A 14,355-nucleotide genomic window follows, 5' to 3' on the forward strand; every position below is an offset into this window, starting at 1 on the left:
AAATTCTTCATCTACTCTTCAAATAGACAAGTTTATCTTTCATTCTCTTTCTCTTATGTTGTGTTTATACTCTTCTGCTTGTGGTTTCACTTTATTTATGCTAAATATGTGAGTAATTCAATTTCGGACTTGAGTTAGGGTAATTTAATCCATCTAGATGTTTCATTTGTAATTATTGCATAAATAGGTAGAAACTCAAGTTACCAGGACTATGTGGTCTAATGGTATCCGGGTTGGACTTCCATTTGGAAGGTTGTGAGTTCAAGCCTCAGTGGAGGCGTTATTGGTTCTTTGTGTTTCAGTAGGTTGAGAAAGTATATGAACAGATACTACAATGTAATAGGGCCAGTAACATTCAGAAAAAAAAAAAAAAAAAAGGTAGAAACTCAAGTTAGGGTTCTTAATGTTTGTGAAGGAATTATGATTGTATCTTCATGAGGTGTGGTGTGCAACACTAATAGCTTGTCTTTGGAGGAAATTCAACCGCAATGGGAATTGTATTAAATTTCTATGCCACTCTTTGCACAAATCCAATTTCTCACTATGAAAATAGGGAAAATGGTGATTTTAGATGTTTTGTGTTTTTGAAGGACTTGGAATTGAAGCAACACATGAGTGGAGCAATTCGAAGTTCTAATTCTTTTTTATTCGATCACGATAGTGATTTGTAGACTGTGATTCTTATGTGCATTCCCGTTAATTTCCTAGCTTGGTGTTTCAATTCCCTAATCCTATAGGTTCCTTGCATCTAGAAAATTATGTTTTCTTGCCCTAGTCCTTACTTTGCTTAATCGCTTTTCTATCTCATTTTATTTGTTAGAGTACTACTTACTCTATTACAATGTAGTATATGTTTTTGACTATTACTTGATCGTATCACTCATTTGACTTGCTTACTTTTTTTGTTTGCTTCTTATCTTAGTGTCTAGTGCTTAGTTATTATTGCATTAGCGTACCATAACACCTAGTCCCCAAGTGATGACAATTCAACCTTACTCACCCACTTCACGTTATACCGCAACCAATTAATATATCGTCTTTTCTTCAAAAAATAAAAATAATGTCATTTTAGATCATAGCTCACAATATAAGGTGGACTTGATCTACGATATAATTTGTCTTAATAGGTTGGGTGAAAAATGAAATTGTTTATAAAAAACTTGTGTGTTGACTCAGATTAAAAATTGGGCCTTATCGTAGGCTCAAAGATGTGGACGTACATAGTTAAAATTCGAATAGTTATGCTGTGCATCTGTATGCACCATGCATGGTACATACAGATGCAAAAACGACGTCGTTTTATTAAAAACGTGCGTCTCCCCTTTAAAAAAAAAATTCAGGTTCGATTCCTAGTAACAACATTATTTTGTTCATTTATTATGGAATTTTAGTTCATGGATTATGGAATTATAGTTCATCGATTATGGAACTATAGTTCATCGATTCTGGAATTATAGTTCATCGATTATGGAATTATAATTTCGAACCAAATTTTTTTTTTTTAAGGGGAGACGCGGTTTTATAAAAACGACGTCGTTTTTGCATCCGTATGCACCATGCTTGGTGCATACGGATGCACAGCATAATTTGCCTTAAAATTCGGTACATATTGATGCTGTTGGCCCAAAATTAGCCTTGCTCTAATCGGGTCAAGCTTCTGGCGGATTTACATTTTCCCCAAATCGACAAACGAACACTATGAGTTGAGAGCTACTCGTCGGTGATCGGACTTTGGTGGAATACCTTCTCAGACGTCGATTATTAGGTATTTCTTCAATGTTTTTTTTATTTTTTATTTTTTATCTTCCATTACTGGCGATCTTTTTGAATTGGTGTCTTCTGAGAACTTTTCTACACACATTGAATATGTTGTATTGGCGTGTGAATATTTTGACTGCTGATGTTTTTTGTAGTTGGTAAAATATAGCTATGTGTTCATGCTAGACTGGTATGTGTTACCCCATTCTGAATTAAAATTACTCTTATGCGTGTTTGTTGGCGCTGATAATTTGATGATAGAAGTTAGACTAAGTGGTAGGGAGTCCTATTTGGAAAGCTTGAAACGTTAACTCAAGTGCTCATAGCTATTTGTAGATATTAATGATTGATTTTGATAATGTCTTTATGAATTATGATTGACTTCAGAATCTGTTTCATTGTCCTGCAAAATCGTTGAGCTTCATGAATTGTCTTTCAATGTGTTTGTTTCTTGTTGCAAATGTTTGTGTGTGATCCAAGGGGGTTCGGTTACTTGGTTTAGTTAAGCTCAATAAGATTTTTTATTTTTTGTTTTCATCTCCAGTGAAGAGTAATGTGTGTAATTCCTTTTATATATATATATATATATATATATATATATAGAGAGAGAGAGAGAGAGAGAGAGAGAGAGAGAGAGAGAGAGAGAGAGAGAGAGAGATAGAGAGAGAGAGACACACACACACACAAAAAAAAAAATCGGCAGTTAAAATGCTATGGGAATATTGGTGATGAATGCCAAGAAATGGATTTTACAGACTATGAGCTGTTGAAGGCTGACCCTAAAACTGCTGTTTGAATTTCTTTATCTGTGAATGCATGTGATGTACTGTTGACAACTTATTGTGCCTTTTTGAGTTACACCATTGATGGTACTCCAAAATTTCAAACATGTCATGCACATAAGTGAAACTTAGTCTGTCTTTAAACCTCTCTACTCTTGCTCAAATTCTAACTTGCCTCCCATATTATGCCATGTTCAAAGCTAAAATTTATATCCTGCTTGTGCATTCTGAACCCCAAAGGCCATGATCCTCAGCCAAGTCTTCTTTCTGGAGTATTTTTTAACTCTCAAAATCATTTTGAAGAACACTACAATACAGCTAAGGGTGTGTTTGGAAACTCGGAAAATGATTTTTGGAAATCATTTTCCAGGTTTCCCGTGTTCGGCTAGGGGGAAAAATAGAAGTCAATGGAAAATAAGGGTCCGTTTGGAAAGCTCGAAAATGGCTTATGGAAAATGTTTTCTGAATGAGTCATTTTCAGAAAACATTTTCCTTTCCAGTATTTGGCTGCACAACATAAAACTGTCTTTGTGTGTTTGGTTCATTTTCCAGAAAATGAACAGGAAAATGAACATGAGTGTATACTTCAACAGTTCAACATTTTAATTGTTATATACCCAAAAAAACATTTTTATCGTTTTGCTTAGAATATAACAACTTTTATTTTAAATTCCATGCAACATAAGTTTAGGCTGTAAACTGCTGTATTCAATCATAATGCCTTTGCTCTCAATAATCTATCTTCCTAGTACTGGAACCATTGTCACAATATGAAAACTTGAAACCACAATTACATGTTAGAAACAACAGAATGAAATCAACAAAATCAAGTCTTAAATATTACAGTCCATAATAAAGTCTTAGCATCCAACATAACCAACTACAAAACATACATAAAAATCAATTCTTAAAGATTACATTCCACAATAAATTCTTAGCATCCAACATGACCAAGTCTTAACATCCAACATGACCAAGTCTTAACATCCAACATAACCAACTACAAAGGCATACATAATTTAATCCAAAGAAGAAATAAATTTCTCAATCCATTTCCTCGTCAAGCTTGCATTCTTTGCCTTGAAAATCCGCGCTTGAACTTCATTTGTCATCAAGAATTCAAATACTTTACATAGGCCATCCTCATGAAATCCATCACCTATGTTCATCACATCCTGAAACAGTTGATTTTCATCAATACCGGTATTCAATGACTTAATTGCCGTGACAATGTTACCTAGTTGTTCAACTATTTCATCCACCTTTAAGTCAACTGATTTCGCTTACGATCGGATTTTTGAGACGAAGCAGTTGATGTAGATGTTTTTCCCCTACTTTCTTCATCATTTTGTTCAGGCAAGGTTTCATCATTTTGATCAGGCAACATCTCATCATTAGGACTATCTAAAGTAACATTTGTAAAAGACTTTGCAAAGCGTCCTATGGCACAATCTCTATCAACAACAATGGACATACCTTCATAGTACTCAATTTTCCTGTTCAATAATGTTTCGTACTTGGGAGTTGTCTATGAATAAAAAAAATATTAGAATTATGCAATAGTAAAAAAAAATATTATAATTATGATAATAAAATATTACCGAGATAAGCTCCATATACGTGGTTGAATCATATGTAATCATCTTTAAATTATCATCCCATCCAAGGCCACTCATATCCCTCAGCTTGCAAATCATCATCCATGTGTTCTTCACAGTTCTCAAATGATTCTCCACATGTTTGGGTTCACATCCAATATTAAATTGTTCAGAAATGGCAGATGCAACACGGTTGAATGAAAATGCTCTAAAATTGTTAGTTGGATTATTGGGATTCTTAGCCTCTTCAGCTAATACCTTTAAAAAATATGCCCTCCATTGGCTTTGTCCATTGAAATTGCCTAGAAGTGATAATTCCCTTTCCTTTATTCATATTGCTATAATAACATAAAAACAATAACAACCAATGTCAACTTGATGATTCAGTAATTTGACTACGCGTCACATGTCGGTGGTTAACAGAAGATGAAGATGATGGATTCCCTATGGTGACTGAGAATAGTACGAGAGAAGAAGTTTGAGAAGAGACTTTCTTTTGATTTTATTCAATACCAACTTACCAAGACAAACTAATATTCCCTATATATAAGAGTTACAACTAAAGATATAAGGAAACAATATTCTAAAATATGCTAAACTAAATATAAAAGCAATTGTTAATAAAAGGAATCAACATAACTAAAGTAGTAAAGGAAACAATATAACTAAATTGGTTCTTAAGCAGTGTGAACAAGTTGGGCAGCACCAGTGGCTGAAACTCTGCGTTGTTTCCTGGTGTACCTTCGTCCAAAGAATGCATCATCACCCTCGTCCAGAAGTGCCAGCTTATCCTTAAGCTAGAATGCATGAAACTACTTTCGGAATTCCTCCAAGGACTCCCACGTAGCGGCGTCATCCAACAAGCCAGTCCATTGTACCAAAATCTTACAGTTGCCTCGACTGAGCTGTCTACCTGCAATCCCCTAGGGATGAGAACAAAGCGGCCTTCCTTATCAAGAGGCAGAGGAGCCAAACCAGCGGGTGGATCCCCCTTGAACTCCTTCAGCAAATTGACATGAAAAATGTCATGAACAAGGGAATTATCACTTTTAGGCAATTTTGATGGACAAAGCCAATGGAGGGCATATTTTTAAAGGTATTAGCTGAAGAGGTTAAGAATTCCAATAATCCAACTAACAATTTTAGAGCCTCTTTATTTAACAGTGTTGCATCTGCCATTTCTGAACAATTTAATGTTGGATGTGAACCCAAACATGTGGAGAATTACTTGAGAACTGTGAAGAACACATGGATGATGATTTGCAAGCTGAGTGATATGAGTGGCCTTGGATGATATGATAATTTGAAGATGATTACATGTGATTCAGCCACGTATATGGAGCTTATCTCGGTAATATTTTATTATCATAATTCTAATGTTTTTTTTACTATTGCATAATTCTAATATTTTTTTTATTCATGGGTAACTCCCAAGTACGAAACATTATTGAACAGGAAAATTGAGTACTTTTGAGGAGATGTCCATTGTTGTTGGTAGAGATTGTGCCATAGGACGCTTTGCAAAGTCTTTTACAGATACTTTAGATGGTCCTAATGATGAGATGTTGCCTGATCAAAATGATGAAACCTTGCCTGAACAAAATGATGAAGAAAGTAGGAGAAGAACATCTGCATCAACTGCTTCGTCTAAAAAATTCGGTCGTAAGCGAAAGTCAGTTGACTTGAAGGTGGATGAAATGGCTGGACAACTCAGTAACATTGCCATGGAAATTAAGTCATTGAATACCGGTATTTGATGAAAATCAATTGTTTCATGATGTGATGAATATCATGAGGATGATCTATGTAAAGTATTTGAATTCTTAATGACAAATGAAGTTCAAGCGCGGATTTTCAAGGCAAAGAATGCAAAAGCTTGAAGAGGAAATGGATTGAGAAATTTATTTCTTTTTTGATTAAATTATGTATGCCTTTGTAGTTGGTTATGTTGGATGTTAAGACTTGGTTATGACGTTATGTTGGATGCTAAGAGCCTAAGACTTTATTGTGGACTGTAATCTTTAAGACTTGATTTTTATGTATGCCTTTGTAGTTGGTTATGTTGGATGCTAAGACTTTATTGTGGTGTGTAATCTTTAAGACTTGATTTTGTTGATTTCATTATATTGTTTCTAACATGTAATTGTAGTTTCAAGTTTTTATATTGTGACAATGGTTTCAGTACTGGGAAGATAGATTATTGAGGCCAAAGGCATTATGATTAAATACAGCGGTTACAACTTAAACTTATGTTGCATGAAATTTAAAATGAAAGTTGTTATATTATAAACAAAACAATAAAAATGTTTTTTTTTGGTATATAACAATTAAAATGTTGAAGTATATAATTCTGCTCATTTTCTGGAAAATGAACCAAACACACAAAGACAGCTTTTTGCTGTGCAGCCAAACACGGGAAAAGAAAATGTTTTTTTTTGGAAAATGACTCATTTTTCATAAGTCATTTTCCTGTTTTCCAAACGGACCCTAATATGAAATTGCATTCCAATTAGCTTTGCCATGTAAATTGAACAGATCTAAAACCAAGAGGCAAACCCCCATAGATTGTTGTAAGTATCCCATGCAACATGGACTAGCAAGTGTACTTAACATATTGATATGTTTGAGAAGATTTGTTGCCTCTACTATCAAGTTCTTATAAGATGTAGTATTTGGCAACATCTAAGTTAGTGAATACCTCTATACGTTCTGTGCTTTTCTCCTGGTGTGCCTTCATCTGATTGATCTGTTAAGGATAAGGATGGGGGTCATGAAAGACCACTCTGTGAGGATCTCCTTGGTTGGAGGGTACTGCTTTTTTCTTAGGGCTTATATGAAAAATAGCTGAAATTAACTAAAAATAGAACTCACTATCCTGCTTTGTTCATTTGGATGGCTCATCTCAGCTTCTTTTGTGTATTCATCACTTAACTCCCCTTCTTTTATGTCTGCTATTCAGATAGCCTGCTTTGGCTTACATAATGCCTCGTAGTCGCAATGCCATTGTTGCTACTGGCTTAGTAGCCTTTGTTGCTGCTGGCTTAGCATCATTCCCATTTTACATGGCGTGAGTAAACCTTTTCAGCTTTTGTAAGTATAGCAAAGTAATATTTTGATTTTAGTATTTTTTTAATGATTTTCCTTATTTACCTTCTATTATATTATTTTCTTCCCTTAAATAATCGTAAATTCCGTTAGTATAAACTTTAGTAACGGAATATTCCGTTAACTATTTATTATTCTTAACATACTCATTAATTTATATAAGAAATGTCCTTGTTAAACATATATTATGAATATGTTAAAATGTATTAAAAAAATATGGAACCCGACTTTGTATTTCTGATGGAAACGAAAGTGGCACGCGATCATGCAGAGCGATTACGTGTAAAGATAGGATATGAGGGTCTTTTTTATGTTGATAGTGATGGGTTGAGTGGAGGTATAGCGTTATTATGGAAAAAGAATTGTACGGCCCGGCTGCTGAGTTACTCAACGAACTACGTTGATGTTGGGGTAACTATTGATGGCTTTCCGGAATGGCGAATGACGGGTTATTATGATTTCTCGGAGCGAACGAGGCGCACTGAGTTATGGGATCTCTTGAGAACACTGTCAGGCAGGTCAACCCTTCCATGGGTTGTCATCGGAGACTTTAATGATTTGCTGTATCAGAATGAGAAGAGAGGGGGGAATCCACATCCGAATAGTCTCCTACGCGGTTTTGGGGAAGCTATTAAGGACTGTGGGCTTGCTCAGATGCCTATGACTGGTTATCCGTACACATGGGAAAAGGGGAAGGGGACAGAAAACTGGATGGAGGAGAGGCTCGATAAGGTCTTAGTGACAAATGAGTGGCGGGGTATGGTGACGGGGGCTAAGGTGATGAACCTGAGAACCCGGAAATCTGATCACTCGGCTCTCTTTCTGGGGATACGTGATTACGGTGGGGGTGGTGGGCCTGGGAGGAGGGGGTTCCGGTTTGAGATGACATGGTTGCATGATGAGGGGTGTAGGAGTGTGGTAGAACAGTCTTGGCAGGAGGGGAGGAGCCAGGGTTTACAGAATTGCATTCGGTACTGTGGGAATCGGTTAACACGATGGGGTGGGGACCGGTAGCATAAGTACGGAAAACGGATCAACGAGCTGACAAGGGAACAGCACGATTAAGGGGGCGTACTGATCCGGCCTCGCTTGCAGAGTTCCAGCGCCTAGAACAGCTGTTAAGCTGCACTGAAGCTCAGGAGGATGCCTATTGGAGACAGCGAGCCAAACAACATTGGCTTAAGGAGACGGATGCTAATACGAAGTTTTTTCACAGGTATGCCTCTCACCGAAAAAAGAAGAATACTATTTCTAGGTTGATGAATGATGATGGGATTTGGGTGGAGGGGGAGCCTATGAAAAATGTTATCTTGCAATATTATAATCGTATTTTTACTGCTGGAACTCCGGGAATTGGGGAGGGATTTTTTGAGGGGATTGTTCCGCGAGTCACACAGGCACACAAAATGAGTACTTGCTGCGGCCTTTTGAATTGGAAGAAGTTAAGGGTGCATTGTTTGCAATGTTCCCGGATAAGGCACCAGGCCCGGATAGAATGAATCCGGGCTTCTATCAGCATTTCTGGGATGTAGTAGGGGGATGTGGCGAGTTTTATAATAAATTGTGTAGAGTCCTGTGATTTCCCGCCCGGGTTGACTGAAACCGATATTGTTTTTATCCCAAAGAAGAACACCCCTGAGTTTGTAACTGATTTGCGCCCTATAGCCCTTAGTAATGTGGTCTATAGAGTTATGGCAAAAATGCTGGCTAACAGAATGAAGCCATTAATGGAGGAGATAATATCTGAGTTGCAAAGTGCTTTTATCCCGGATAGATTGATAACAGATAATATACTTTTAGCTGCGGAGGTGGGCCATTTTCTGAATAGAAAGCAGTGTGGGGTGGGGGGATGGAGTGCTCTCAAACTGGACATGGCGAAGGCATATGATCGGGTGGAATGGTCTTTCCTCCGTAAGATGATGCTGGCGTTGGGTTTTCATGATGGTTGGGTGGAATTGATTATGAAGTGTGTCACCACAGTCTCCTATAATATTCAGGTGAATGGCTTGAGATGTGATCCTATTATACCTACTCGTGGATTAAGGCAAGGGGATCCTTTATCTCCCCGTATTTATTTATTTTCTGTGCAGAAGGACTATCTTCATTATTACAGCAGGCACATGTTGTGGGATCATTACATGGATGCAGGGTAGCGAGAGGTGCCCCCAATCTCTCATTTCTTTGCGGATGATAGTCTTTTATTTTTTAAAGCCAATGTGGAGGAAGCGGTTGAAGTTAAAAGATGCCTATCTGTGTACGAGGATCTGTCTGGGCAGGCAGTTAACTATCATAAGTCAAATATATGTTACAGTAAAAATACAAGTAATGTTGATAGGGATAATGTGGCTCAGATTTTGGGAGTGACACAGGCAGCGAATTTTGACAAGTATTTGGGGCTCCCCTCTTTTGTTGGAAGACACAAAAAAGCAGTTTTTGCGTATATTGAGGATAAAATCCGTCAAAGGATTGGGTCATGGAATAAAAAACTGCTCTCGCAGGCGGGTAAGGAGATTTTATTGAAAACTGTAGCGCAATCTATGCCTACGTTCTCAATGAGTGTTTTTTTGCTGCTTATATTCGTGTGTACGGCGATAGAGAGAGTTATGAATCGATATTGGTGGGACTCTGGGACTGACAGGCGAATACATTGGAAGGCATGGGACAGGCTGTGTATCCCAAAAAAGTATGGGGGGGTTGGGATTTAAAGATTTGCGTGCCTTTAATCTAGTAATGTTAGGGAAACAGGCATGGCGGATGTTGACCAAGCCTGAGTCCTTGGTGGCGTGTGTGTATAAGGCCCGTTATTTTCCAAAAGGATCGTTTATGGATGCACAAGTGGGAAATAATCCTAGTTTTTGCTGGCGGAGCATCATGGCAGCAAAGAGTATAGTTTGTGGTGGGATCAGGCGCAGAGTTGGTAACGGGGAATCTACACTCATATGGACCCACCCCTGGTTACGGAATGATCATGACCCTATGATACAGACAGAAATGCCACTACAGCTGCAAGGAGCCAGGGTCTCAGGTTTGATTGATCAACAAACTGGAAATTGGGACCCCTCAATTTTAACTGATCTATTTCAACCTAGTGATGTAACAGAGATTTTGAAAGTACCCATCTCACTGGATTATGATGATACCTGGTTGATACTGCTAATTATACGTAAGCAATATGTAATAACACGAGACCAATTAAAGCAAGTAAATGACTTTATTGATCACAGTAGAGGCCCTAAGTACAATCTACTTGGTTGCTTTGAGTACCGACTGAGTGCGGTCGGGATTCTCTAACAACAACCTATCGATCGTCCAAAAGTCCCCCACACTGTAGCTACTGTGGGTATTTATAGCCGCTATGCCGGGGACAGGATTCCAGCCGTTCGGCATGTCCTCCACGTAGCCACCACGTGTCGTCCTCCCGGGTGCCCTGTCTGTCGTCGTAGAGAATCGCCACGTGTCTTTCGTCAGCTCTCTCGCCAAAGGGCTACCGCTTGGCGGTCGACACCGTCGCTCGGGCAACTCCCGGTCGGCCCCCAACCGGGTTCTTCTCAAGGAGCCCGACCTGTTACCTGCAAAGACAAAGAGAAAAAGACAAAGGCCTCTCGGTCGTGGTGAAGCTATGTCGGTCGGGATATTCCCTACCAAGAGCCCCCCAGCCCGGGCCTTTTTGATCGTCCGGGAAAAAATGGGCCGGGATGAAGAAGCCCAACCGCCGGCCGCTAAACCGACCGGCCAGCTGTCATTCCCTTCTCCGCCACGTGTCGGCCACTGCCGGCCTCTGCGACTGCAACCGTCGCCTCGGAATCAGCGCTGGTCGTGTCACGCAAGTGGACGACTTTCCCGCCTAAATGCTCTCCTATAAATAGGCCCTTGAGGCCCTCATTTGAACTTTCCTCACTCTTTTGCTTCAGTCGGTACCCTCAGAGAGCCCCGAGCAGAGCACCTTAGCGAGGCAGTCGAGCTAAAAGACTTCAAGCTTTCATTCGCAAAGTTCTTCCATTCGGTAAGTTCTCAACCCTTCTTTTACTTTACGTTTTCATTTATAAGTAGAATCGTTAGGTCAACTAACTGTCCCGGACGTCTCAAGTCCTTTACTAACCCCGACCGACCTTTAGGTAGATCGAAATGACGGACTCTGACAGCCAAAACGCCTCGATCGCGGACTACGACGAGGAGGTCGAGTACCTCAGCGACGAGGAAGTGGACATCATGTCCTACTCTCTCGAGGCCATTCACCGACCGGCGCCAGCCCCCGAGCGGGCTTCCGAACAAAACGACGCGTCAAGCTCCTCCGGGTCATCGAGTTCCAGCTCAAGCGGATCGGGGAGCTCCGGAGAAGAGGAAGAAGAAGGACCCTCGTCAGGCAGACGGGGTTCACCGATCGAAGGTGCTAAGGAAACGCCGACCCGGGTGGTTGGGGACCACCCGGATGCCGTTGCTCGAGGAAGCGACCAGGAAAACACCCCCGATCAAGCTGAGGAAAACACGGCCGGGCCGGCCGCACCAGCCGCAACGGAGTTCGAATTCTTGAACAGCGAGAATGTCGAACAACAAATGAGCCGATTGACCACAGGCGAGGCGGCTAGGATTGCTGAAAGGCTCGTAGGTCGGGTGGAATTCGATACGAGCCGGAAGTTAGGGAATGTCATCGATCGGCATCGGGGCAAATGGATCGGGATGCATTACGACTCCCTGATGGCTCCGATCGCCATTCCCTTCACCCCCCTCCTGAACGCCTTCTTGGCCTACTACCGGGTCGTCCCGGCCCAGATTTGCCCCAATGTGCACCGGATCATCGCCTGCTTTCCGCAGATATGCGCTCGGCATGAAGCCGCCTGCACGATGGAGCTGTTCAACTTCATCTACCAAGTCAAAGTTCTCCCGGGCAGCTATGGGGGCGGGTTCTTGATGCTACAGTCCCGAGCCGACATGTGCGCAATCAGAGGCCTGCCCGGGAACAACAAAGGGTGGAAGAATAGGATTTTCTCCCTCAAATACGACCCCTGGATTCTCCCGGTTGACCGCGCTTGGAGCACCCACTTTCGGAAACAAGTGGTGCCGGACGAGACGCAAGCGCTCAGGGAAACGGTCAGTCGGATCTCGAGCGAGCTGCACGAGTATACAATCTTCCGAACGGCCGAGAGCCTCGAGGCGGCTAAACTCCCGCCCCCTACATACGAGCTACAGGAGAAATATCTGCCCGTGCCGATGGGCGTGACGGTCGCCGAACCGTCGAGGCGAACGAAGAAAGGTTTTAACTCGAGCTAACCCTCCCGACTTAACTTTATGCCTCGATCACACTAACTTGATTTCTTTGTTTGCAGCTATGGCAGAGTTCGGTGATGAAGATGCCCCCCTTCCCCCGCCCGCCAAGATCTCCCTTGGCGGCAAGAAGAAAACGAAGGCGAAGCCAGCGGGGGAAAAGGAGATCCCCTTGGCCCGACCGCTAAGCGCCTCGACCGTGACGACGGCCGAGGGCTTCGTCGTGGAGCCATCTGACGTCCTAGTCACCCGGGGAAAAGAGAAAGTGCCCGAGCAGGGCGTGAGGGAGGTGGGCGGCATGAAACGCCGCCGCGAACAACGCAGCCCGAGCCCTTCGGTCGGGCGAGAAAGGGACGCTTCGTCCATATTGGCCCGGATTGGCAATGCGGGGCGAGCCAAAGAAGATCTGGGGAAGATGACCCCCACACAGGTAGCCGAGAGGATCGGCTATGATCTGGCCGAGGTAAGCCTTCTTTAGCTACTCATCTTTTTGTGCAAGTGTCTTCGACCGGGCTAACCCCGACTGTCTTTGTTTTTGCAGATCTCCCGAGCGGCCCAATTATTACAGGGTCGGGCCATGCTGGCCGAGGAAGCCGACCACCATAAGAAGACGGCCGCCCGTCGCCTTCTGGAGGTTAAAGAGCTCCAAGCCGAGCTCGAGAAGGCTCAAAAGGCCTTAAAAAAGAGCGACGAGGACCGGGCCCTGGCGGAGAAGGTTGCCCATCGGGCAATCGAGGAGGCCAAACAGCTGAAGGCTCAGCTCGGTAACCCGAGCGAATTGGCGCAAGCAGTCTTCAAAGACAGCGACTCGGGCTCAGCCTTCCTCACAGCAGCCCGGGGGACAAAGGTCGGGGAGGATCTGATCCTCTCGTTCGGGCGGTGGGCCTTCAAGGCCGGGCAACGGAAGATGCTCGAGCGGGCTCGTACCCGGATGGAGCAAGCTCTCGAGGGGGAGGACCTTCAGCTGGTTCTCTCGACGCTGCCCCCGGACTTGGCTGATCCCGGTCCTTCTCCCTTCAGCCCCAAAGAGAAGACAACTGAGCAAGGCGGGTCTTCTGCGGCCGCCGCGAGCGAGAAGGAAGCTGCTGGAGCTCGGGAAGCGAAGAAGTAGGGATAAGCTTCTTCTGTTTTTTTTTGTAAAGGGACACTGATCGGGAGCCCGGTCCCGAATTTGTACCGGGCGCTTTCGCTTATTAATAAAATTAATTTTTTTTTGTCAAACTTATCCCGTTCGTCTTCGAGCACACACTGATCACCATCGCTCGACCGCCCGGCCTTCAGGCCCGGTCTTGCACTACTCGACCCTGCTAACGCCCGACCTTAGGGCCTTATGGCTTGGTCGCACATCTGAGGTTTCGTCGTAAAATTGGCCAATCCGACCGAGTTTACCCGATCTCCAGGCCTCGACGATTTTTTAAAAGTAGACTCGTCATAATATTGACCTACCCGACCAAGTTTACCCGGTCTCCAGGTCTTGACGAATTTTTCGAAAAGAAGTAAGCCCCACGGTCAGGATATACCGAGCGATACGGGCCTATTCAACACTTCATTTATCCCAGCCCCCACACTATTGTGCCCTCGAGGCACGAGTGGGTGCGATAGTGGACAGAAGTTGGACAGATCGGTGAATTATGCTGAGAGCTCCTGGCTTCCCCGATCAATGGCGTGACTCGAATGTCCGCCGATGTGGAGCGCATCTGACCGGTCGATAGATTCGCCCGGTCGGTGTAGCTTGAAGATAAATTGATCTGCATGCACTGAAGGTATAGAAAATAACCGATCAGGCCGCCGTATGCAAACGGTCGAGCAATCACCGATCGTATATACATTAATCCTTCCCGCTCGCAGGC

At 42.6% G+C, this 14,355-nt stretch overlaps 1 protein-coding gene across 1 annotated transcript; it reads left to right on the forward strand.

Moving 5' to 3' along the window:
• The first annotated feature begins 1,601 nt into the window (after nt 1-1,601).
• LOC109192847 lies at nt 1,602-13,616 on the forward strand. The gene is made up of 4 exons (XM_019343548.1): nt 1,602-1,765; nt 7,098-7,228; nt 12,568-12,968; nt 13,047-13,616. Exons 3-4 carry the CDS (start codon nt 12,570-12,572, stop codon nt 13,614-13,616), a joined length of 969 nt encoding a protein of 322 aa, XP_019199093.1. The 5' UTR covers nt 1,602-1,765; nt 7,098-7,228; nt 12,568-12,569.
• Nucleotides 13,617-14,355: the final 739 nt, after the last annotated feature.

The sequence above is a fragment of the Ipomoea nil genome, unplaced genomic scaffold (assembly GCF_001879475.1).
Source record: "Ipomoea nil cultivar Tokyo-kokei standard unplaced genomic scaffold, Asagao_1.1 scaffold1834, whole genome shotgun sequence".
Lineage (NCBI taxonomy): Eukaryota > Viridiplantae > Streptophyta > Magnoliopsida > Solanales > Convolvulaceae > Ipomoea > Ipomoea nil.

What these genes read in the sequence shown, in the direction of transcription:
- LOC109192847 (XM_019343548.1), top strand. Translation starts at nt 12,570, where the DNA reads ATGGCAGAGTTCGGTGATGAAGATGCCCCCCTTCCCCCGCCCGCCAAG. An exon ending in TCGGCTATGATCTGGCCGAG is followed by an intron (nt 12,969 to 13,046) that starts GTAAGCCTTCTT and finishes TTGTTTTTGCAG; the next exon opens with ATCTCCCGAGCGGCCCAATT.